Here is a 25892-nt window from a genome sequence, read left to right as displayed (position 1 = left end):
ATTTTTTTTTTGGCGATTCTTCCATTTGGAAATTGGAAGTGTTGGAAGTATCCGTGCTACAGGAACTTAATTAAAAATTAAATAAAATTATAAAAATTAATAAAATAACTAAACCTAATAATAATAATAATAAAGATTTTACTATTTTATATTTTAAAGATATGGATTAAGCATATAATAAAAAAATATTTTAATTTCATTTATTATTTTTATGCATTAAAAACATAAAAAAAAATATTTTTGCAAAAAAGAATGTTAAAACTTTTTTTTACGGTATATTTAACCTATGACCTTAGATACACGATAGCAAAATAATAATAATAATTTGTTTTTTGAATAGTGTACCAAAACAGTATGTTTTCAACTTTGTTGTATTTTGGGATCACAATTACAAATTTCACCCCTAAGTAGCTCCTCCAACCCAATTCCCCAGCAAGCCTCATTTCTTATTTACGTACAATACATTCTCCCATCTCTTGAATAAATAACAATTATCATACTTTACATATATAGCAGCTTAATTAGGGACATACGTTTTTATTGCACGAACCCATTTAGTTCATTTAGAACTAAGAAGTCCTGTTAATATGAAAATAAGTCTCATGTTCTCACAACTAGCTAGATGTGCAATGTGCTAAAATAAAATATGCCAGATATCCGATCAAAGTTGGTTTCTCCGTGACGCTGGACCAAAAAATATCGACATATTACGGTGAAATCGAAATGCCAAAAATAGCTGGATGGTAAGAGGACAAATGATTATAGCAAGGGGGCGAAGTGGACAGCTATAATAGTAGTTATAAAATGCCCACCATTTTGTATGAACATGGCAAGTGGCAACTCAGAATGCAACCAAAGACAATGCACCGCACCTAGTACCTGCTACCAAATCAAACAAGTTGTGTTAAATTGTACAATTTGATCACCTTGATGCGTGTAACTGATTCCCATATATGCATTAGCATTTATTTGTTTAACTTATCGGCCTGTCCGGTTTTTTCTGTCCACATTGCAAGTGTAACACAAAATTTACTACTAATTAACTACCCTTTTTGAAAATAATGCCATTAGAAAGTAAAATATGAAATGTATTAGTACATTATATTATGGTGAATACTATAATAAAGACTTTATAATTGTCTTCATGTGAAAATATTCTCTTTTGACCTTTGGATGATAGATTGAATGGTTAGATTTTAATATTTATAAAAATGTTGTCTTTGTTTAAAGTGTGGCTAAATAAATAAATCACACTTTTTAACAAAACATCTTCATAAAAAGATGTTTTTGCCATCTTCATTTGAGTAGTTGCCTTATATTATACCTTCTTTAGAAAAGCCACAAACTCTTGCCTTGTCAAAATTGGAAAGATGTAGAAAGAAAAAGAAGTTAAATAACATGCAAACATAAATATAAAATGTGCCTATTTGTGAAATATCAATAAAATGGAAGGGATCCTTAATTTAATTATACTATGCTTACCGGAAGTTCATGGTGGTGGTTGGACCCTTGAGAGCTGCAAGATCACAATCTCCGACTGCTTTTTCATCCTTGTCGTAGAGAAAAATGATCAAACTTGAGAAGAATCTGAATCTAAGTGATGGTTCTGAATAAACTTGAGAAATGGGTTGAATCAAATTTGCAAAAAATTAGCTTTTTAAGCTCTGCTTTGGCAGAAGCAGAAATTGCAGGAGATTTTTTTGTTTTGTCTCATGTGCAGAACAGAAAAAGAGAAGGGAAGAAGAGAAAGAGACCAGCATGTATCTTGGTTCGGATTCTAAGTGCAATGAATCCTACGTCCAGTTTCCACCACAAACCATGGTGGAATTTTCACTATAATACACTGATTACTTTCACCAATACTATTGAATTACTCCCTAATTCAACTAGTATCTACCCCTAAACTTTCTTTACCAAAGCTTAGCAACCCAAAGTGCTGTCCCATCTTGAAAGGGGAATCTACACAGATTCAAACTCACCAAGTACTAACCCAACTTGGCAAGGGGAACTAATCCTAGTTCAACAACTCAAATACACAGAACTTCAGTGGCTTTTACATGCATCACTCTTGCCTTTTCTCTCTTGACTTTTTCACTCACAGATTCAGCCTTTTCTCAATACACAAAATGACACAAGATAGTCATAATTAAAAAAATCAGAAATTAAGCACTGGTAGAAGAAAAAGAATTTAGCTCAAGTGTGAATAGATGATGCTCTGAATTTTTCTCTCTTTTTCTTGTCTTCAAATGTTGGAATGAGATTCTTTATATGTCTTCAGCTTCCCTACCCGTTGGAGCTATCTCAGGTGGCATGCAGTCCTTGCTCTATTCTACTCCACTATCTCTGCTGATTGAGGAACCCGTCCACCACCTCTGCTGTCCTTGGCTTTGCTTTCTTCCTTGGCATGCATTACCTTTTTGTTTTTGCTCCATTATCACTGCTGTCCGAGGAGCTCACCACTACCTCTGCTTTTTCATTCTTGTAATTTTTGTGTTTTGTTCTCCCACTATCTGAATGTTGCTCTGCTGATGTCCTTAGGATAGTGGAGATGTCCTTGTGTCCTTCTTTCCCAAAGCCACACCTGTCTTTGTATTGTTGTTGTTTCCTTTTTGTTCCACCTGTCCTCACTTTTCATTTAGCAGACACATCTTGTTGAGCCAACCGTGGAGAGCTCTCGACCACCGGGGAGATTTCGGGGAGGAATCAAGTGAGATAACATAAGATGAGAAGACACCATATTCAACTCAAAACCTTAAGGTGTCAAGTTAATTGGTCTCTCATCTTATAAACTCCTCACTCTTCCTTGCTTTCTTTGATGTGGAACTAACTTCAACACTCCTCACACTTGCAACACTAACAATCTCCCCCTCAAGTTTGAGCCTCCACATCAAGCATCAATTCCCCTCTAGCTCCTCCACCACCACGAGTATTCGTCCATCACACCGCCGCAAAACACCGCGGGACACGCCGCCCGGACCACCTTTGCCGGGAAGACTTTTGATGCTTCACTTTGAATACTCCTTAAACCAGACCGATTAAACCATCGGCTCTGATACCACTTGTTGAGCCAACCGTGGAGAGCTCTCGACCACCGGGAAGATTTCGGGGAAGAATCAAGTGAGATAACATAAGATGAGAAGACACCACATCCAACTCAAAACCTTAAGGTGTCAAGTTAATGGGTCTCTCATCTTATAAACTCCTCACTTTTCCTTGCTTTCTTTGATGTGGAACTAACTTCAACACTCCTCACACTTGCAACACTAACAATTATTGTTAGGATTTGGTTGAATTAGTCCCACATTGCTTATGATAGCAAATGGAGTGGGTGGCCTAGGCTATAAATATAAGGCTAAGTTCTCCATATTTTTTGCACCAGTCGGAAACACTTAAAGCTTGTATCTGACTTTTCTTTTCCTCTATACTCTTTGATTAGAGAGTGTTGTGAGGTGTAGTTAAATATTTGCTTTGAGAGTGTGGGTGTACTGGGGTGCCGGTGTTAGAGAGAAAGAAGTATATGTGTTGTAACAATTTTCACATAGTGATATTCTTTGATTGTCATTTGACAACGGCCGTGGTTTTTTTCTCCAGTAATTGGGGTTTTTCACGTTAAATTCTTGTGTTATGATTGTGTCTATTTTATTTCTCTGTGAAAGATATTTTCTCAAGGGGGAATGGTGTATTATTCCCAATAACACATAGTCTTGTATTTACTGAATGGTGCTATGATAAGGAGCTTTGAGCTTGTTTAATTTTCTTGAAACACTTAGGTAGCGTTTGGTGGAGAAACAGAGACGGAAAGACTGAGACCGAGAGACAGAGACTAAGAGACAGGGATTGAAATAAATCTCAGTATTCTGTTTGGTGCAAAATGGGAGACAGAAATTGAAACAAGAATGAAACTCTAATTTAATTTGCACAAAGGGTAAAATTGGAATTAATTAATTGAAATGAAAGTATTTTAGGTATAAAATGTTATTAAAGTTTTAGTCTCCATCTCTAAAAATTTCAGTCCCCTGTGTCCCTACTTTTTGGAGGTACTGAAATACTGAACTTTTAGAGACAGAGACAGAAATTTTAGTACCAGTCTCTGAACTAACAAACACGATATTGAGTCTCAGTCTCTCAGTCTCTGTCTCAGTACCTCAAAACAAACGCTACCTAAGGAACAAATGAGCTGCATTCTTTTTGCTGTGATAGAAATATTGGGCCTGAATGTTGGAGCTGTGGTAATCTAAGATGCTGAAACAACACAAGCATGGACTTAAGTAACATTTGGTTGGGCTTGCATCACTTAACACACACATATTAAACCAACTTTTGGCTTTCACCCAAATAATGTTTGTCATCATATATTAGCCCAAATTTAAACTAGACTCAACACTAAGAAACTATAAAGACACGGAGTTCAAATTCATTATCATTAACAAAATAGAAGGAAATAGGGGGGAATATACTAGAACACAGTGAATCAAAACCGCAAACCATTTCGTATTATCCTTCCTTCTTTTATATATATCCAAAGTTAAAAAAAGAACTCACCCAAATAAACTGAGAAGGCATATTTTCACTCGGAGGTAGTGTCCGCCGTCACCACGGTAGCAAAGGTGCGGGTGGTATTATTTTTGCGGGAAAAACAGAAACAAAATTATAGATCGGTAATCATAGGGTATTTTTTTTTCTTGGGTCACGGTAGAGAAAAAAAATAAAAAATGTTATGGTTTTTGGTGCGGAATTTCGAAAATCACAAACTAACCAGTAAATGTACCTTATCGTACCAAGTAATACTTCAAGTGAGTGAGGATCGATTCCACTAGAATTGATGGATCAAGTAACAATAACTGAGTGATTAACTTAGTCAGACAAGCAAAAAGGAGTGTTTTGAGTTCTAAATTGCATAAAATAGTAATTAGAGAATTTAATGAGATAAACAATAAAGAGGATATAAAAATTATATGAAAAACAGTTAAGATTTTGGAAATATTTACTTTTTTGGATTAACAATTTTTACCAACTACTTTAATCATACAAGATTCAATTCATGGCAAAGTATAATTGATTAAACTCTAATTTCTTAGTGATTTAATCTCCTTTAACCTAATCAACCGCCAATTCCTCGGTCACTTAATTTAGATTAAAGGTTTAAATTCAATTCTAGTTTATTAGCCACACAAACCTTAAATACCCAAAGATAAGATGATTATATGTCACATATCACGTTAAGTCCAGGTAATTAGAGAATTATGAAGAATTACTTTCAAGCTATTATTTAAGTGAGTTACTTTTTCCAAGATTCAATAAGAATTCAAGTGGAAAGAGGTTATCTTTCAATATACTCTAATTCAATGAAGAATGAAAGCAATCCTTGAATGTAAATCGGTCATTAATTAAAAATAGAATGATAATAATATTAATTCATCAAAATAAATAGAGTCCATAACCTTAACAGAGGAGGTTTAATTGCTCATGGCTCAGAGAAAAACTAGAGTTCTAAAATTGTGTAAAGTGCCGAATGAGGAAGAAGAAGAGCAGAGAGCTTGAAGGGTTGAATCTTTTTTCTTTTTATATCTAACCTAGTTGATTTGAAAATAAAATAAAATAATAAATTCTAAAACCTAAAAAATTGTGTTTTTTAAATAATAAAAGGAAATAAATAAATAAATAAAAAACTGAAACTAAAGCTAACGAAGCCTTTCTTGGAACTCCAAAATGCGCTACTGGCGCTAAAAGCCAGATTCAGCGTTTAACCTCGCTGAGTCAGAAAGTATTGTGGAAGTTACTGTCCTCCTTGTGCTAAACGCCAGGGTTAGCGTTTAGTGCCACTAGCGTGTGGTTCTGGGCGCACTTTACGAGGCAGCTGGCGCCAAGCGCCAAATCATGGCGTTTAGCGCCAGCTTAGCAGAAAGCTTGCACAAAGTACGAGGTGCCTGGCAGCGTTTAGCGCCAACTTGACAGCATCCAATTTTCTCATTTTTTTCTTCTGCATGAACTCTGTCAAACTCGCTTGAATCTTTTCTGAAATCAATAAAACCACAATGTGCATCAAAATAACATTTAAACAGGTCTAAAACATAAAAATCTCATAAAAACTCAATAAATCTATATTCAAATTACTAAGAAAATATAGAAAAGATGCTCATGCATTAGTTTTCTTTTCTGAAAATAGAAAAAGAAAAAAAGACTATTAGGATTTTCTTTTTAGGCCTCAAAATAGTGGAATGACATTGTGGGGCGGGTATGTTGAGTATGTTGACCCAAAGAATAGTAAGGGAGAGCCTGATGGATGTGAAAGCCTAGGAAGTCCTTTTTTTTTAAAAGCCTAAGTCATTTTTTTTCGGTTTAAAAAGGGGCTAAAAGGCCCAAGCAAAGAAAACTACATCTATTGGTTCTTCTGGGCCAATAGACCCCAATAGCATCACCTAGCAAACATTGACCGAAACTCATAGGCAGAGAATTCTAGTATCTAATAGTATAGTCCTATTCAAGACTATAATTTGCTAACCAATTTGCACAAGAGTTAGCCTCGCGATAGGTATGATTGATAAGGACTCACCAATCTCTAGACAGAAGGTTTTGTATTCTGCTATACAAGACTGAACCTGATTTTGTGCTATCTTTCCCTTTCTTTATGCTATCTGTAACAGATTTAGAGCCACACTCCAAGTAGACATTCTTGAACCCTAGGGTCCAAGCCGTTTCTAGTCCGATGCATAACCCCCAGAGCTCTGCCATAAACGTAGAGCATTCACCCAAATTCTTGGTGAACCCTATAATCCACTGACCTTAGCTATTTCTCAACAGTCCCCCACACCCTGCCTTTTTAGGGTTCTTTTTAGCAGCACCATCAGTATTAATTTTAATTCAGTCCTCTAGTGGTGGGTACCATTTTATGTTTGTTTTGTCAGCCATTATGAATATTCTGTTTTTGTTTTTGGTAGTAAAAACTTCTTGAATGAGCTTGGCGTAATCTTGAATGATTCTATTTGTTGTGGGAGGTCTTTGAAAATCAGGTTGAAAGATTTCCATGTTCTGCCATTGCCATAATTTCCAACACGTTACTGCAAAGATGTTCCTCCATTGAGTCTGCCTAGGTCTCCCCAAGTTCAACTCTAGACAAGTGTATATCCAATCTTTGACAGGTTGGTTGTAGAACAGATTCATTGCACCTGGCTAAACCAGCTTATCCCAAATCGATTTTGCCCCTCGACTATCTCGAAGGATATGAATAGTATTCTCAATATGGTTTTGACAGTATTGACACACAGGTGAGACCCATACCATCTATGTCTCTTATTATTTGTGAGCAGTCTATCATGTGTGGCTTGCCATATGAAAAGTTTTATTTTTTCCAGTCCTTTCCAAGACCAGATTTTCTGCCAAACCTTCTCATGGCCGACGTGGTGTTGAAGAGATTTTGATAACCTGACTTTACAGAAAATCAACCATCCGGATAATGCTTCCAAGCTATACTATTGGGAGGGTATAACAAAATCACTCACCCGGGCATTGATTTCACCAATATTAGTGTTTGGATCATTGTAATCAAGAAGGCAACCATCCATATGGAGCCAGGAATCAGTCCAAAACTTCGTGTTCTGGCCATTGCCAATTCTATGGATCACTCCTTTCTGTATTTGAGGCCAAAGTTTATGCAAGGCTTTCCAGAGGCTTGAACTACCACCTGAAATGCTTTCTCTCATGTTTCCATATTTTCCCCAAAGAATCTTGGCCCAGAGAGAGTTTGGATTATTAATCAGGCCCCAACACAACTTCATTAGAAATGCCGAGTTCATCAAATATAGTCTTTTGAAGCCTAAGCCTCTAGCTTCTTTTGGTAAACAAATAGTACTCCAACTGACAAGGTGAGCCTTTTCTTTGTTGGTCATTCGATCCCCAGATAAAGCTCCGTTGAAATTTTTCTATTTTGTTGCATCGTGAAATATGTTATAGGGGTAATGGCAGATTGTGCAAGTACTACTCGCCCAGCCATTGAAAAACATTTTTGCTTCCATCCCTTCAATTTGTTCTGAACTTTTTCCAAGATATGCCCATACTTCCTCTTGCTACCTCGACCTTCCATTATATATGCCCCGAGGTATCTTCCTATTTTCTTTGTTTCTTCAAACCCTGCAAGCTGGATTATCTCTCTCCGGGTGCTTTCAGGAACTTTCCTAGAGAAATATATCTGGGTTTTTTAGGCATTGACAATCTGCCCAAAGGCTTCACAGAAGGTATTCAAACAATTTTTGATGATGTTTATTTGTTCGTAGCTTGCTTCTGCAAACAACATAAGATCATCAAGTGGGAAATAGTTGGCCCACCCCTACCCAGAGAAAAGGACTTCCACTTGCCATTCATAACCATATCTTCTATAAGATGAGAAAGTATGTCTAGATATATCACAAAAATATAGGGTGAAAACGGGTCTCCCTGTTTAATGCCACAGGATGGAAAGAACTTTTCTGTTACTTCTCTATTCCACAGCACCTAAAAGCTAGTGGTACAGACGCATCGCATGACAATTTTAATGATTTTCGGGGGAAGGGAGAAGTCTGTTAAGCATTGCTCAATAAAAGCCTAGCTCAGGTGATCATAGGCTTTCTCAAGATCGATCTTGATGGTCATGTATCCTTTTTTACCTGATTTTCTCCTTATAGAATGGGTGATTTACTGTGCAACAATGATATTATCTTAGATCCTCCTTCCAGGGATAAAGTTGGATTGAGCCGGTAAAATTCTATTGTCGAGGATGGGTTTGATTCGGCTGGCTATGATTTTTGTAATTGTTTTATAGGACACGTTACATAAAGCAATGGGTCTGAGTTGGTTAACAAATTCAGGTTGTTTTATTTTTGGCACAAGTGCAAGGAGGGTGTTGTTCACATCAGCTATAGTTTCGGAAACTTGCCAACTATGCATGAGAAACTTTTTTAGGCTATTTCCAACAATGACCCAGTTTTCTTTGTAGAAACCCACAGGGAGTCCATCAACCCCCAGTGCTTTTAGTGATCCCATTGCAAAGACCACTTGTTCAATTTCCTCAAGCGTGACACAAGCTCTAAGTTTGGGAATGTTGTCTTCCTTTAGAGGGGGTAAAAATTGTTAGTATCAATAGCACATTTTCTATTACGGTTAGGTTCCTAGAAGCGACTTTGAAATGAAGGATAGCATGAGTCTTGAGGTCCTCCTGATTATCAATCCACTCCCCGCTAGGTCCATGAAGTTTGAGGATCTTGTGCAGCGCCTCCTAATGATAGTTTTTGTATGGTAATACTTGGTATACGATCACCCTCCACCGTCCAAGTTTCTCTAGATTTTTGGAGCCAGAAAACTTGCTCCTTATCTAGAATAGCCTCCAATTCTTTGTTGAGTTCTTCTTCAAGGCTGTCCAAGAATTCACTTCTCCCATATCTTGGAAAATTTTGTAAGCCTTTCAATCTACTAAGCACCAACCATTTCTGATGGAAAATATGGCCAAAAGTCTGATGATTCTAGATCTTTACCTTGTTTACAAAATTTTGGATTGATTGAGCTAAAGGCTGGTCCTTGTGCCAATTTTCATTCAAGAAAGAAGAAAAATTCTTATGTTGTATCCACATATATTCAAAACGAAAAGGCTTGTTTCTAATGGAATGGTGGTTACCTTTGCACTTGGTGAGAATTGGATGATGATCTGAGTGGATTCGAGGGAGGGTCTCCACAATGGCATCTTGAAACAGAAGGCGCCAATCAGTATTGCAAAGCGCTCAGTCAAGGCATTTGAAAATGTGATAACCATCCTGCCAGACAGGACCTCTCCAGGTGAATCTTGTTCCTTGATATCCCAGGTCTATAAGATTACAAGCTTCGACCCAGTGCTTGAATCTATTGATTTGGGGAATATCCGGATGTGCTCCACCTTTTTTCTCTGATGCATCACTAATATCATTGAAGTCGCCACATAGAACCCAAGGATGATGTATGTCTGCTGATATTTTGCTAATAAAATTTTTCACATCTGTTCTTCGGCTCTCTTGAGGGTGAGTGTATATAATGGTAAGGTACCAAACTCCAGAGTCATCAGTAATCTTGGTGTGTAAAGCTCGGTCACACCGACATATTTTCTGAACAGTTTGATTAAAGTTGTTCTAAGTCAGTCATATTTCTCCTGAAAATCGATTTGCATCCACACTAAGATGGTAGTTAAAACCAACCCTTTTGATGGAGTTTAGTGCATTTTGTCTACTGCATCTCGTCTCCTGTATGGCAATTAAGTTGGGCTTATACTGAAGGTTATACTCTTTCAACGTCTTAGCAAAGGATGGGCTTGCAACCCCTCTCGCATTCCATAATAGTATGATCATATTAAACACATTGTAAGGAAGAGCTTAAAGCCCTTGGCTAGGGAACTGGTTTAAAACACAGGCCCAATTAGGCCCCATTCAACTCGCCCTTTACTGGGCCTTTCTTTTCTTTCCAATTTAGGATCGTTGTTGTACTTTCAGCCATTATCACATCCAGGTCAGATCCTGAAAAGTTGAGTTCAGGTGGGTTAGGTGGTTTTGGGCCAATGTTTTGATCTAGCAGGATTTCCATGACCATCGTTTTCTCTACTAACATCGCATTGTTGGATAAAGCTGGTTTTGGGACGCTTGGTTTGGGTTCATAGTATGAGCCATGGAGTGGTTGGTCTTGGGCCATAGGTGATGAGTGATAATGAAGAGTTTAGATTTTGAACTTTTTTTTTGGGTTCAGGAAGCAGATCAGGTTGCATTTTTTGGGTCACGGTGATTAGGCTAGGGGATGTATGGATGGGGCTAGGTGTGTTTGCAGAACGGGCTTTTCTCATTTGGCTTCCAGAAAGAAATTCCTTGAGGCCTTCATTATTTTTGTCTTTTCTTGTGGCAGGCTAATTCTCATTCTCATCATAATCATTCTCTATGATTTGCTCATTGGTTGTATCTGAGGATAGAACCTCATATCTCAATTTGTCGTCCACCTTTTGTGCACTACTTTTTTCACTCTTATGCTTGTGCCCACTTTTCACGTTCTGGTTGTCCTTTTCAACTATTTTCTTTGTCCTCCTTTGCTTTTGTACAATCATCCAAGCACCATAATTTATATTTTCTGAAATTACTATTTTATCCTTGTCTTTTCCACTCTTCTGGTCTCCCTCTTTCTGCACCTGGTTTCTTTTCATGGGCTCCTCCACTGCTTGTCCTGGCTATTGGTTTTTATCTGCATTGTTATGGTTAAATACAGAAGTGTTTCCATGTGTACATGCCTCATTAGCATGGCCAAAATGTCCATAGTTAAAACAAATCATATGTAAGCCCTCATATTCAATGAAATATGTATTATCATTAACCATATGTTTTACATCTAGAGGCTTGGTCAGGTCTAGCTCCACACACAGGCGCGCGAATTTGCCTCTTGACTGGTTTACTGTGTTCATATCAACTTTAAGTGTCTTTCCAATATGGTCTCCCACTGTTCCCAGAAAACGCTTGTAGTATTCAATCGGCAAGTCATGGAGTCTTACCCAAGCTGCTATCTTGTTGATAGAGGTGCAAAATATATTAAAATCTAGAACCCGCTTCCTTATGGTTAGATAGTGGTCGTAAATCAGCCATGGTCCGCCTTTCATTGAATAACATGACTACAAAGTAGTCATTACCCAGATCTATCAAGTCTAGCCCTCCCACTTTTGCCCACATGATTTCTAGTCTTCTCTTTAGAACAGCATATAAAATCTTGCGTCCCAAAAGCTTGACTATAAACGTGTTCTTTCATGGCCACTCAAGCCTCCATTTTTCTGTTATGTTAACATGGATGCTAAAAGTTCCATTTTCGAGTCGTTTCGCAGAGATAGAAGGGGTGGTTCTTTCCTCCCTCTTTATTTTCTTTAAAGCTTCCCTCTAGAACGGACTCATTTCAAGCACCTCCTCCATATTGTCTTCTTCTTCATCTTCAGATGATTTTTCTGATTCTTCCTCCTCGATTTTAGAGTCAAAGTGTGGTTCCAAACTTCCATGCATCACTAAATCAGCATATGTTCTTCTAAGACCATTGGCTCCGGCAAAAGTCATCTTGTCAAACATCCACTCCTCCTCTCTAACTACCTTCGAAGTTTCTCCTCCATATCCATTCCCGTCATTACGTAGCTTTTTTTTGCTTTTGTAGCTGATCAACTTCTTCCATGGAGGTAGGGATGTCAATAGGGCAGGGCAGGGCGGGGGCGGGGGATGCCTCCCTGCTCCCCATCTCCGCCCTCAGATTTGCTCCCCATCCCCGCCCCATTTCCCGCCGTGGGGGAATATTGCTCCCCATCCCCATTCCCACAGGGCCCCATTCCCCGCGGGGACCCCATCCTCCATGTACATAATAGTTCTAACTAATTATTAATTTCCATATGAATAGAGCTACAAGTATCTATCTTATACAAAAAACTGCAAGATTTTATACAAAAAGTCTAAATGACATGATGGTGACTTCTTTCGAAATAACGCAATAGGGACGCAACGACGAGCCAAAGAACAAAGTAATAGACGAGGTGGGAGACGCGGCAACAGAGAGGAGAATGGACACGACGGCAGAGTTACGAAAAGGAACGCCACAAAAAGAAATTACGATGCGGTAAGGGTGATGGCACGGTGAGGTGTTACGATGCGGTGAGAAGGGTGACGAGAGGGTGGCTGCAGAGAGGTTGGATGAAGTATAGACTGCCTTAGGAATCTCTGAATTGAAGAAAGGTTATGCAAATAAATATTAGGAGTTTTGGATTTTTATATATATGTGTGTGAGAAATGTCTAAAAAACATATTTGAGAAATAAACTATTAAGAATAATTCAAGGAATTCATAAATTTCGGAGAATAGCGGGGATGGGGCGGGGATCCCCGCTCGGGTCCCCGCGCCTGCTTCGGGGAAATTTTGTCCCCCATCCCCATCCCCGCGGGGAAAATTCCCCACAATCGGATCCTCATTCGGGGCAGTCCCCGCAGGGATCCCCGCATCTCGAGAAATTTTGCCATCCCTACATGGAGGTTTCCGGCAGGTTCATTCGCGGGACAAAAACTAGTTTTCTTTTCCCTCTAACTTATAAAGCCCAAGTCCTTTACATACACTACTATTAGCGTCAATTTTGAGCCCAACTTATGTGGGCGTTGAATCTAAGCCTACTATCTGTTTCACCTTTACGTGAAATGTGTGCTCAGTAAAAACAAAATGCCCAATGAATGTATTCCTCTTTTCTGGTCAGCACTTACCACTTAGCAGTTAGCACACAAGTAGTAGGTCCCAAAACAATGCCTCATTCTTTTTGTTGTATACTGGGGCATTTCGATTTTAGATAAATGGTGTTTTATGGTATCACCGTACAAAAAATGTGTCTTTTTGGGATTATCTTCTGAAGTCACACCATGCTTTTTGTTCGTGGGACTCTACGAATTTTATCAAACTCTCAAATTGTTGAGGATTTAATAGCTTCCACTTAACATTGATGAACTTCAGTGTGCATTTGATAGTGAAAAATAAAACTGAAAACATTTAACCTTAAAAGAGCAGAGTTTCCAATTTCTAGACTTTGTCCCGGTTACATAAAAACTTCTAGACTAGTTACGGATTGCACTATCACTTCACTTAATGGATAGGAAACAACCACAATCAGGATATACTATTACTAACACAAGCATTCTTCTCCATTTCATTTCATTTTGATTTTTCTTTTCTTTTTTTACCCTTAGGAAGCAAAGCAGGGTGACCATATGCGCACCACCTAGCAACAATAAACTAAAATATAATACATTTTACAGATTCAAGAGTGGGCTGAAAAGAAAGCGAGCAGGCCCACTAGAGGGGCATTGATATATGTAGTGGGCTCAGTCTCCTGATAGAAAGGCCTGGAATCCGGGAAAGCATCTGTGTTGTTGTTAGGCCCACCAACCACGGCTCCGACCAATACATTCGGGTTGGGATTTGGGCTAAGGAAATATCGAGATCCAGCTTTGCATCCAATGTGGGCTGGGTGGACCGCCACCGATGGGAGCGAGCTGGCCCGGTGATGTATCCTCTGTGGGTAGCGAGCACCGTATCCAACCATGTACGACATTCCCATTGGGTTATCCCCAAGAATGTAGTCCACCTAGTAACCATCACATTATTAGTACGTCACCATCAGAACCACATAATAATTTTATTACTATACTGTACGCATGTCACGTGATGATGTTATTTTACTTAATTTAAAGAAAGGACAAATTGTAGCCGTTAATTTTGTCTGATGTTGGAAACTAGAAACTGGTCCCGGTGTGAACTGACTGGACCCTAATCAATCAACGGTTGTATGAAGCTGATGCTCGGTCCCAATTAACAGTAGCAGAAATGAATGAATAAATGAATGAAGTTACCACTGACCTGGCGTTTAGCAAGGTGTTTGAGCAAAGCTGGCGTGGCAGTGGTCTCGCCACATGGCACAACCTTATTGGCGTGGCTTAGGTAGTTAGAATAGGCTAGGAGCAGAAAAGAGAGGGACGTTACATGCTGCATGTTGCTTCCTCCAGCCTTGAAAATAAGACCACCTTTTTCAATTATACCATCAAAAGAGAGGATAAGTTAGCTTTTGGGGAAAAAGTAAAATAAAAATACGACATTTTTTTTTTCTCTTTGAATTGGATATTGAATTTGCTAACTTGTCTTTTAAAAGTAAGTATTAAATATTTACAAATTATTTATTTTTATATTTTTAAATTAAATAATTATATACAAGTACTGTAGTAATCACCTAAAAATAAAAAACAAAGGCCAACTGCCCTTGTTACTAAAATAATTGTGCAGAATTACCAATGCACGGATTTGCATACGAAGCTCAATCAAAGCCTTTTTCTTTTCTGTTGTTTGCCCTTACAAAAGCAAGGGATAATTAATGGCTTTGGATGCCTGGTAATCATTGTTTACATTACTACATGCAATAAACACGCGAGCAATCGCTTTTCTCTAGAAAAGACAATAAAGAAATGAGGAAATACCTGGGGAATACTGAACTTGAGGGTGGGAAATTCCGGGCAATATCGAACAAATAAATCCATCTGCATTTTGCTTGAACGACGCAAAATAGTTTGCTCTTCCCATCAACACCTCCTACGGAAAAATATGTATTCATTTATGCATTATTCCATGGTGTTATGTGGCGCTGAAGGTGCAAGTTACTGGTAGTATATGAACATGACTCCGATAACTACTTCAACAGCATCAAGAACAAAAACCATTGATAACGTTTTAAATTTTTTTTTATCTGAACATAAAACGCATAATGTGCAGAACAGGGAGAAAAGTGATAGCGATGAGAGCTTAAACAAAAAGTCACAGGATCAAAATCAATTCAAGTGAAAGAAAAGTGATTGTGCAGAAAATATGGCTGAGAGTATGGTGCACATGCATGATGCAGTACCGGGACCCATCCATTTGCCAGATCTGATAGGATGAAAATAATTAAGGACAAGACTTTATGTTCCAAATGCTGACGATACGGAGTGCTTACATTTTGGCCACTTAATTTTGGTTCTGAATGAAGAGACAGGACACTCTACATATCCTTCAAGTCTAATCTTTACCCATTTTAAAGACAAATTTGCCCCCTTGATATTTTAATGCCATAAACAAATCTATTCTAGTGGTATTTCCAATACTATAATTTACTTTCAAGTACCAATTATTAGGGAATGTCCCCGCCTGTATAATAACAAAAGCTAGTGCTCACATTAAACTCACATACAATCACCATATCATGTGCAATCATCAGCGTTTCACACCCCCTTTTCTCAATGCCATCTTGACTTTCCTTCCATTATACTCATGAATCATGAATAAAAGGATAAAACTTTTCTTAAATCCAGTCTGTATTATTCCCATTCCTTATCTGTGATCTAAAGTTGTACCATACATATGCAAACAAGCTTATTACTATCACCTACATTCCTTTTATGACCCACCAATAAGATGAAGTCAAATTTAAGATTCCTTTCTCTTTGTTACATTTTTTCCACATTATTTAAAACAACCAATGGAGCTTGCAAAAGAGATAACCCTACTGGTGCATTGTATTTTGCTTATTTAATTTGGCAAAACCTATTTTATTTATTATATCAACTGTTTTGAGATGAACCATTTTTGTGGCATGAGTTTGGCATTGAATGAAAGAGACAAATACAGTTAAGTCTCGTAGAAAAACATGGGATCTGTACAAGAAATGAACAACTCCCTAAATATATAGCATTATGCCCGTTTATATATTAAAGTTGTTTATTTGTATGTTTTAAAATAAACGCCCGTTGTAATAGTTCATGTATGTTATAAAACTCAAAAAACTTATTTAAAGTAAAATAAAATAAAGTAGATGATCTAAATCTATCATAGATATAAAAATTTAACATACAAACAGAAAAGCTAGTGTGGTGTAAAGAAAGAATATTATAGGTGTTAAATTCCCTATTGTGCTTGTGATGATCAATGATTAATAATATGATAAGTGTACAGATTGAGAAGGAAGCAGCAAGAATGGGAGTCCCATACAAAGGGGAAAAAAAGTAAATCAATTTGGACGTAGCACGTGATGAGTAGAACTTTATCCTATATTGTGCAGCTAGATTGAATGAATGAGTAGTGGCAGAGTACCCCCACATGCCCAACGGGGTGCACAAGACAAGAAGAACCAAATACAACCATAAAATGACAAAAGCAATTTTGATTACCACAAACAATAGTATATAATATGTAACGAAAATGGAGCAGCTCAATTATATAAGGAATACTAACAATTAATTATTAATTAATTACTGTAATTAAAGTAAGTTGGCACTTAGCAGTAGAATGGAATCGAAATGTAGTTGTAAGTTGCAAATCAGATACAGGGCAGTGTAGTAGTACTAAATACTAATAGTAAATATGGAGGATGAGGATGCTACCTTGGAAATGAGAACATTAATCCCGGCATGCTTGTTATCCCAACCAAACTCATTAATGGTGTCCCCAGCTCTCAATACCACCTCGTTCCTTACAATGTATTCCCTGTACTGACGCCTACGCGACGCCTTGTGCAACCACGCTGCTGCCCACAACAGCTCGTCCTGATAAATTAACAATCAGATTCATCCAATCGGACGGCTAGTATTAGATACATCCATGATTATCACTCAACTCTCTCACACACGCACCTGGTACCCATTGACGTCACAGTAAAATGGGCAGACTGCTTTCTTTAGGCTGTTACTGTATGCACCACGATGCCTGTCAGCGAACCCGAACACCTGCATCCTCACCCCAACCAAACCAACCGTTATTTTCTCGCGATATTTTAACGGAAATTAGTCAAATTACCATTAAATGTCATTTTTCACTTTTTTTTTTTTAATCTCACGTACTACCTACAGTCCTACACTACTCTACTCTCTAGTCTCTGCTATGCATATATATTTATTTTAAGAAAATACAAATACAGGAGAAAAGGAAAAAGTCAAAAAACACAATTCCCAGTAAAGTATAGGGTGGTTGTCTGTTCTTTTACGAATCACTTTTCAAACTTACCACAGTTGCGAACAAGTTAAAGGCGAGGGTAAAAGGAAGGAAGGAAGAAAAGTTAAGAAAAATGGAATAGGGAAGAAAGAGTAGAATGAGAGTGAGGGATGAAAGCGACTGTACCGTAACGGCTCGATTGAGGAGAAGTCTAGAGTAAGCGGGATCACGTGATCTAAAGACGATGGAGGCAGCGGCAAGTGCAGCGGCCGTTTCTCCTGCCACGTCAGAGCCAGGGTGGGACCCATCCACCTTGTAAACGGTACGGAGAGTGTCCATGTCCTCTGGCCTCTCCCAACAGTTATGGTCCGAGAGAGGGTCTCCCACCTGCACGAACACCACACCGGTCCCTACCTTCGACGTTGCCTTCAGCAGGTAGTCCGTTCCCCACCTCACCGCCTTCAATGCGTTCCCGAGCTCAGGCCCCATGCTCCTCCCGAAGTCTATCACGCTCCACGCCAGCATTGTTGTAGTGAACGCCATCGGAAACCCGAACTTGATGTTGTCCCCGGCGTCGTAGTACCCTCCAGTCAAGTCCAACTGCCAGTGAGCAACACCAAAACACAGAAAACAACATAATGCAGGTCATTAAAGTGCTACATTGTGAAAAATAATGGTAGATTATGACAGAGTAGCGTGATTACTCCGGCGGTGGCGCCGTCGTGTAATGCGGAGTCGTGGCGCCATCGGAGGCGCTGGTCGGGTGGGAGTCTGCCGGAGCGCTGGCCTTCGAAGAAGAGGATGCTCTTGCGGAGAGCGTCGTGGTAGTCATGGGCGGTGGCCGCGCTTGGGCGGATCAGGAGGAGGATTATGGTGAGAATGCGAAAGGCGGGAGCATAGGAGAGGGCATTTGGCGCCATTTTTTCTTTTCTTTTTGGTGTTTTGCCCACTCTGCCCCTGTGCGGTGGTGTTAGTTTGTGAGGAATGCCAACTGCCAAGTGAGGGAGTGTGTGAGTGAAGTGATGAAGGTGAAACCGTCAAGGTGGTTAGTTATATAAACGAGAACGAGAAAGCATCTTTGGATTCCAGGGAGTTCTCCAATGCATTGTTGGCACGTGGATAAACATTAATGGTTGGGTTTTCGGAGCCCGATGCAGACATGGAAATTGGAACGAAGACTGAAATGAAATGGGAAACGGGTATTTGTTCGGGTGTGGTGTTATGACCGGGTCAAAGTTAGTATGATGGGAGCATGTGACTGGCACCGCCAATTGGTGGGGAACACGTGGAATAGGAGGAAAGGAGAGTTGTGGGACCGGGGGTAGGGAGCATGTGGTGTAGCCGCAGCTTTTTGATGGAAAATGGAGGAATGGCTATGATGCGTCTGATTTGTATGAACTGTGACTGTATGGAGTATAATCCTATGCCTATCTGTATGGGGAAGAGGGAAGCATGTGAGCTTATGCTGGGTTGTTAAATTCATGCTCACTCATTTGGATATATTGGTGCTTTCACAGGTTGGTTTTCTCAAAAAGATTGAAATATTTTCTTGCCAATTGAGGAAGAAAACGAAATATCATCTTGTAATATATCCTATATATGTAACTGTAACAGTGTAAGTTGCCATATAGTGGCTAATACACACAAGTTGTGAAAATTAGGTATAAAATTAGAGTTTAGCTCTTGGAATTGCAATAGAGGGATTCCTTTATGGAATATAACGCATCAAAATTCAAAATTATTGGGTGGGTTTTCATAAAAATAACAATGATGTCAATCTAGGCAAAGGTCTATATGCTAAGGAAGCAGGGGATGAAGCCCCAATTTCCGCCATTTGATATGCCACAAATATTGGCACTCCACATCACATAATCATGAGTCATGACATTAATCACCTTGCAAGATTGAAGCAGCTGATAAACCTCCAGTCAATTAGTTTCTCGCACCATATATCACGATACCCCTCTGCCAAGGCAAAAAGCTTCCAACTTAATTCACAGAATTCTCCATATTATTCAAACTTGCTAGTTTTAGATGAATTGTAAGACTTTATTTTGTTCTTTTTTCAACAAACAAATCAAATCAAGTCGGTCAAATCTTATATGTATAATGCAATAGTGCATACTGCCTAGCTTAAATTGCACTATTTGCTCAAGTTTTCAATTACCATTTCTTATCTTTTGTCAGTTCTCTATTGGTCAATTTATAATTCTTTTTCTTATTCTTTATTTTTGAGAATTGTGGAGATCATATCCTCTCTTCAATAAAATGCTTCTTCCATGTTCCATCCATTTGTTTGGGAAAAATAAATGGAGGTGTTTCATTTTTTTTTTTCTCCTTTAATTTTGTCTGTTATTTTGGGATTGTTTTATTTGTTGGCGGACTAAATTCCCACAGTAGTTCGTGAGATTGACGCCGTACACAAATCATTTTTGAGATTTCAATTGCACCAATTACATTCCTAAGATTGAAAAAATTGCACCATATTACTATATTAGTCTCTGACCCGTTTTTCGTTAATGACGCATTGACGTGGCTTGCTGTTAACCTTTGGTGACACGTGTCACCTCATGGTTTGGCCACGTGTAACAGTATGATGATGTGTCAGTCAATGACACGTGGCATGCTGGCGTGGATGATTATGCCATGCGTCACAATGCTATTTTTCCATGTGTCAGGTTATGTCATGTGTCACAATGCCATTTGTCCACGTGTCATCCACTATGTGATCGTTACATGTGCACCAAATTGGTCTCTTACTTTGCATTAACGGACTCATTTTAGTTTTTGAAATTGAATGTCGTGCATCAAATTAGTCCCTTCATCAGTTTTTTTTCATTTTTTTTATAAATTTAAAATTCTCGTTATATATATACACTAATTTTAATTTTATCTTTTCACAAGTTATTTAAATACAAATATTTTTATAAAATATTTTTAAAATTTTAGTTTTAATTATACAATTTTTTAATAATATTTTATTAAATAAATTATGTGAGATATTGGTATTGATTTAGTAAAGAGTGTAAGTTAAGAGTATAATAATATTCCTTAATACAATTTTTTTAATATTTAACACTTTAAATCTTTAATAAATATTTTAAGAATACTTGATAAGGCACTTATTAACTAATATAAATTCATTATTCCCATCTATTTTAAGAATGTCCGATTTTCCATATAATTGACTTCTCACTAAATTAATAAGATAGATTTATACTGCAAATTATAATAATTCATTTTATCTATAACTTAGTTAGGTAGCTTTTTCATATATTACACTATTAATCAATATAAATTTGTGTATAAAAAAATATTGAGAATTTTAAATTTATAAAAAAAATGAGAAAAAACTGATAAAAAGACTAATTTGGTGCACAACATTCAATTTCATGAACTAAAATGAGTTATTTGATGCAAAGTAAGAGACCAATTTAATACACATATAACGATAATATAGTAGATGACACGTGAACAAATAGCATTGTGACACGTGGCATAAATGGTTAATATTTCTCATTGTCCAGTCTCCAATTTGAATTATAAATGGTTCAACTTTGTGGCACATGTTATTATCATCAACTTCTACTTTTTTTTTTTTTCTTTGTGATCTATTTTTGCTGTAAAAAACTAAAAGAAGCATAGAATAAATTTCTTAAGTGTTTATGAAATACCATATGGGTATGCTCATCACTAACAGCGGCATGATTTAGGAAAACACCCTATATTTTTTTATATGTAAAATATCATTTTCCACTTTATGTATACTTCAATTTAAGAAAAAGATGTAACAGTAAACTCTTGATGTATTTATTTGAATTTACTGAAACTTGGATTTTAAGTAAGTTGATATGATTTGTATAAATCTAACCAAATTTTAACAATCATGCTTCTAATTATGAAAATATTTTATAGTAATTATTGTTATGGAACTTAAATTATTCCAGTTCTAGCTCTCTTGCTTTTTATTTTTAAGTATTCTTTTCGTTTTAAAATTATAAGAGATATTTAATCATCACTAAATAACAAAGTTTGGTTCTTTTTTTGTGCGTGATCCATCTATAACTTACTAATATGTATTCTTCGATAAAATGTAGAGTAATATATACCAATCCTAATTGAGCTCAACTTAATTAGATTAGATCTTAATAAACACTATTAGAATCGAAGGTTGTACCATACAATATAGGTACGTTTAGTTCATGAATGGCTTAAGACATAAATATAAACATTGAAGATATAGACATAATGAGAAACAAAATTTTTAAATTGTTTAATAATTAAATACAAAAATAAAACGATAAAATAACCATATAAAAATTTTAATATTATTTTTTATCACAAATACCACCACTCTATTTTTTCTTTACTATTATCTAAACTGCCACTATCACCACAATTTTTCTGTTACTATTAATAACTTCTAAATTAATCAAAAAATTTAATCAAAACAAAATGACACAGATATAACAAACATCAATCAAGCTTCAATTAAATGTTTAATTTTTTCTGTAAAAAAATAGAAAACCAAGGGAAGAGATACAGATGGAAACAGAGGTAAAAATAGAAAGATAGATCTGACAGGATGCATTGGTTGAGGCGTTTCTGGCAGAAGCAGTGCACCAATTTTGGCAAAAGTTGCAGCACCGGCGGTTCTGCAACTCCAGGAGGCAAGAGTGGTGATTTTGGCAAAGGTGGCGGCAATGGTAGTTCTGGCGGAGGCAAAGAGAAGAGTTCTACGATTCTGGGAGAGGCAGCGATGGCGAATCTCGAAAAGGCACGATAGTGACAGTTTGATTTACTAAACTGGGAGAGACAGCGGTGGCAAATCTGACAGAGTCAGTGAAAGCGACGACTCTGTGATTTTGAGAGAGGCAGCGGCGGCGGTTCCAGTAAAGGAGGCGGCAACGGTTTTGGAAGAGAAGCGGCAGCGATTTTGGCAGAGGAGCGGCAATGATTGTTATAGAGGTATGGATTCAAGAAGATAAAGTGGTTTGGAAAAGAAGAAAGATGAAGAAGATGATGGTGTAGAAGTGGGAAGGGATAAAGTAGATATGAGGGTAGATTTAGGAATTTTATAAATTAACTAAAGATAAAATTGTCTAAACATTTTATTATGATTCTATGTCCACCTTTAAAAAGTCGTGTCTCACTCTTTTGAAGAGACACAAATTATATGTCTATAGTGTGTGTAACCGTGTTCGTAATAAATTTATGTTTTATAAAACAAACGATGTACGCGTACCACCGTGCCCATGTCTCTAGTAGACATACATGGACGACAAACAAATGCTGCCTATAGGACTAGACCACAATGAAACCTAGTAGGGGTGTATGTGGCTCAGTTTGATCCAAAGACTAGTCTGAAAAAAAAAATTGATGAATTTTGTCTTGGTTTTATAGTAGATTAGTCAGATTCGAAAAATAAAAACTATTCAATCAAACTACTCAATTGATTATGGGTTAAAACTTGGGAGACCTAACCTTGCCTAGTTGACGAAGTAAATCAATTCAAATCTAACGTGCAATGTCATCTATATCTTTTCTTCGTGCAATCCCTCTCTACACTTCTCTCTTCAACCAGTAAATATCACATACCTTTTAGCAATGCGTTCATACATTCTGAGAGGTTTGTCGTCATGTGACTGAACTTACAATCGCTATCACAATGTTGTAATCATATCTCCTAGTTAAATCTGTTGGCCTAGTCTAATATCTCACAGGATAAACCCTTCAACGCATCCATACATCATTCGTATCATGCCTTACTTGGATTATATGCACTTATGCAGCATTCATCAAGTATCACTTTCCCTCTGCAGATTTGAAATGGGTCATGAAGTTCGCTGCTATGTGTCTGACACAGTATGCATGATAAGTACTAGGAGGCTTCCAACAATTGTCGTTGACATGCAGTGCGACTTCGATCGGTTGGGACCTATCAGATATAATCAAAAGTTCTTCTTATGGTGTGACATGTCATCTTAGATTGGTAAAAAATAAAACGACCACAACTCAGTTATCTCAAACTCAACAACAGCAAAAGCAATTGACAATATGTTACTATTACCATCTTGTGTCATGGCAAATAGCAATATATTACCATATTTGTCGTACAGGTGCATGTCATCCACAGATACAAAGGGCTTGTGGTGTTTGAAAGCCTCAAGACAATGAGAAAAGACCCAAAAAAATCTTGTCAAATTGGCAGTAATCGCGGAGCACCAAGTGGTCCATCATAGTACAGTACAGTACTGAACTGAAATCAGTCATCGTGTTGGGACAACAACTCTGCAATACTTGCAACAACACTGGAACCTTGTTATTTGACTCCTCCCAATCATCATGGATTTAGGCAATTGCATTTACTTCGCCTTCCAAATTTTATTGTATGAGGTTTCGAAGTGATAGGTCTACTTAACTACATCTTGTAGGACAGGGATAGTAATAGATGGGTTGGACTGTATGAGGGGTATGATGACACTACGAACGAGGTTGCTGTCCAGCTGTTGATGGTCTTAAGACACGTCAATCATATCAAACTCAATGATAGCAAAAGCAATTGACAGTATGTTACTATTACCGTCTTATGTCACGGCAAGTAGCAACATACCACCATTCTTATTGTACAGGTGCATGCCATCCACAGATACAAAGGGCTTGTGGTGCTTGAAAGCCTCAACACAAGTAAGAAAGGCCCAAGAGACCTTGTTAAATTGGCAGCAATTGCGAACCACCAAGTGTCCACCATAATATAGTACCGAACTGAAATCAATCATCATACTGGGACAACAACTCTGCAATACTTGCAACAACATTGGAACCTTTTTATGTGACTCCTCCCGATAATTATGGATTTAGGCAATTGCATTTTACTTCGCCTCCCAAACCTTATTGTATGAGGGTTTGAAGTGATAGCTTTACTTAACTACACCTTTTAGGACATGGATAGTAATAGATGGGTTAGACTATATAAGAGGCATGATGATACTAAAAACGAGGTTGTTGCCCAAAACTGTTGATGGTCCTAAGACATGATGGAAGCTAAACAAATGTGTGATCCTCCAAACTTACGCACCTCCCTATCAGATTAAAATGTGATCGTTATACGTTCTTCCACAATAATCATGATAAACAAGAATAAACTTACTTGAGACATCAGGTAGTAGCTTACAAATATCCAAGATTCTGTCGGAGTGCAACACGGAAATTGTAAGGACATCCTGTTGCAAATTGTCTGCAATGCACATGGTACTTTTCTCTATCAGACTCTATAACCCTATACTCGAAACTCCTCCGAATGCTGTAATTCTTCACATTTAGCATGACAGCTCCCCTGCTCTTGAATCTACGACCAATAGGAAATTTCGCGCTGTCGTCTGTGTTGTAATCATCTGCCCCCATATTGAAAAATGGAGTATCCTCATGCATTGCGTCAAGATTCAGCATGCGATGGTGGTCAGCTACTATTGGCAATTCCGAAACTGGTTGTGGGGCAAGGTATTGAACTATTCCACCTACCAGAGTCCCAGGTATAAATTCCTTCTCATGCTCAGTATAACTACTTTCACTACTACCTGTAACGTATTTTTCATCCGACTCCTCAATATCCATGTTCATGTGTTCCACTGGACTAGTACAGTGCAAAAGGGGTGGTGCAAGAAGTGTATCATCTTGGACAAAATTTGGATACCCAGAATCACTGCCACCTACATCACAACCTCCATAGAAGGCTCCATCACTTGACGGGCCATGATTATCCCATGGACATCAAACATTAGGCACAAATGCTCATTGCCATCGAGCCAAAAATTATGAAAACAAAATACTCTATTTTCCATCGGTTCTAACAACCTATACTCAACTATTTGAACCTCCGTTGTCGCATTAGTACCCATACTCGTCAATAGTAGACTATTTAACTCAAAATAGAGAATTTAAACGATGAGTACGTAAAAAGATAGAAGTATCACTTTCAAATACAGCACCATCATCACTGTTTAGGATATACACTCCAAAAAATATATTCATCGCTAGACATTTTGACTGAACTTATTTAAAGAACAGAAAAGAAGAATGGAAAAGAAAGAGTAATATATTTATGAGGAAGGTTAATACTTGCGTGTTTTTTTATAGTTGGATTAAATACTGGATTTTTGGACTAAGGCCAAAATGGCTTGTTTTGAGTAGGAAAAAAAAAGATTATAAAAACTTGTTCGAATTGGTTGGTCAAATCGATCAAGCCATGAACCGAAAAAAAAAAAAGGTAGTTTGGCTAATAACCATAACCGTTTGTTTTAAAAACTGCCGTCGGGCTACCAAATCGGACAGGAATCGACCAGTCGAACCGAATCGGAATCCATCCGATTTTCACATTTTATATGAAAATAACGCCGTTTCATTAAC

The 25892-nt window shown here is 37.6% G+C and overlaps 1 protein-coding gene across 1 annotated transcript; it reads right to left on the bottom strand.

The window, feature by feature from the left end:
* Window positions 1-13525: 13525 nt before the first annotated feature.
* LOC112734160 (endoglucanase 8-like) lies at window positions 13526-19293 on the bottom strand. Its single transcript, XM_025783379.3, has 7 exons — window positions 18191-19293; window positions 17673-18086; window positions 17189-17281; window positions 16940-17101; window positions 15005-15116; window positions 14394-14557; window positions 13526-14121 (listed from the first exon to the last, which is right to left on the bottom strand). The coding sequence occupies exons 1-7, from the start codon at window positions 18404-18406 to the stop codon at window positions 13795-13797; spliced, it is 1488 nt and encodes a 495-aa protein (XP_025639164.1). The 5' UTR covers window positions 18407-19293; the 3' UTR covers window positions 13526-13794.
* Between the last annotated feature and the right edge of the window lie 6599 nt (window positions 19294-25892).

This window comes from Arachis hypogaea, chromosome 3 (genome assembly GCF_003086295.3).
Source record: "Arachis hypogaea cultivar Tifrunner chromosome 3, arahy.Tifrunner.gnm2.J5K5, whole genome shotgun sequence".
Taxonomy (NCBI): Eukaryota; Viridiplantae; Streptophyta; class Magnoliopsida; order Fabales; family Fabaceae; genus Arachis; species Arachis hypogaea.
This window is presented reverse-complemented; position numbering and strand designations above follow the sequence as displayed.

Excerpts from the sequence above, each read along its gene's own strand:
- LOC112734160 (XM_025783379.3), bottom strand. The coding sequence starts at position 18,406 with ATGGCGCCAAATGCCCTCTCCTATGCTCCCGCCTTTCGCATTCTCACC. Across the intron at positions 15,117-16,939 it reads TTAATGTTCTCATTTCCAAG|GAGGTGTTGATGGGAAGAGC; the intron begins GTAGCATCCTCA and ends ATTTTTCCGTAG. Across the intron at positions 14,558-15,004 it reads TCAAGTTCAGTATTCCCCAG|GTGGTCTTATTTTCAAGGCT; the intron begins GTATTTCCTCAT and ends TAATTGAAAAAG.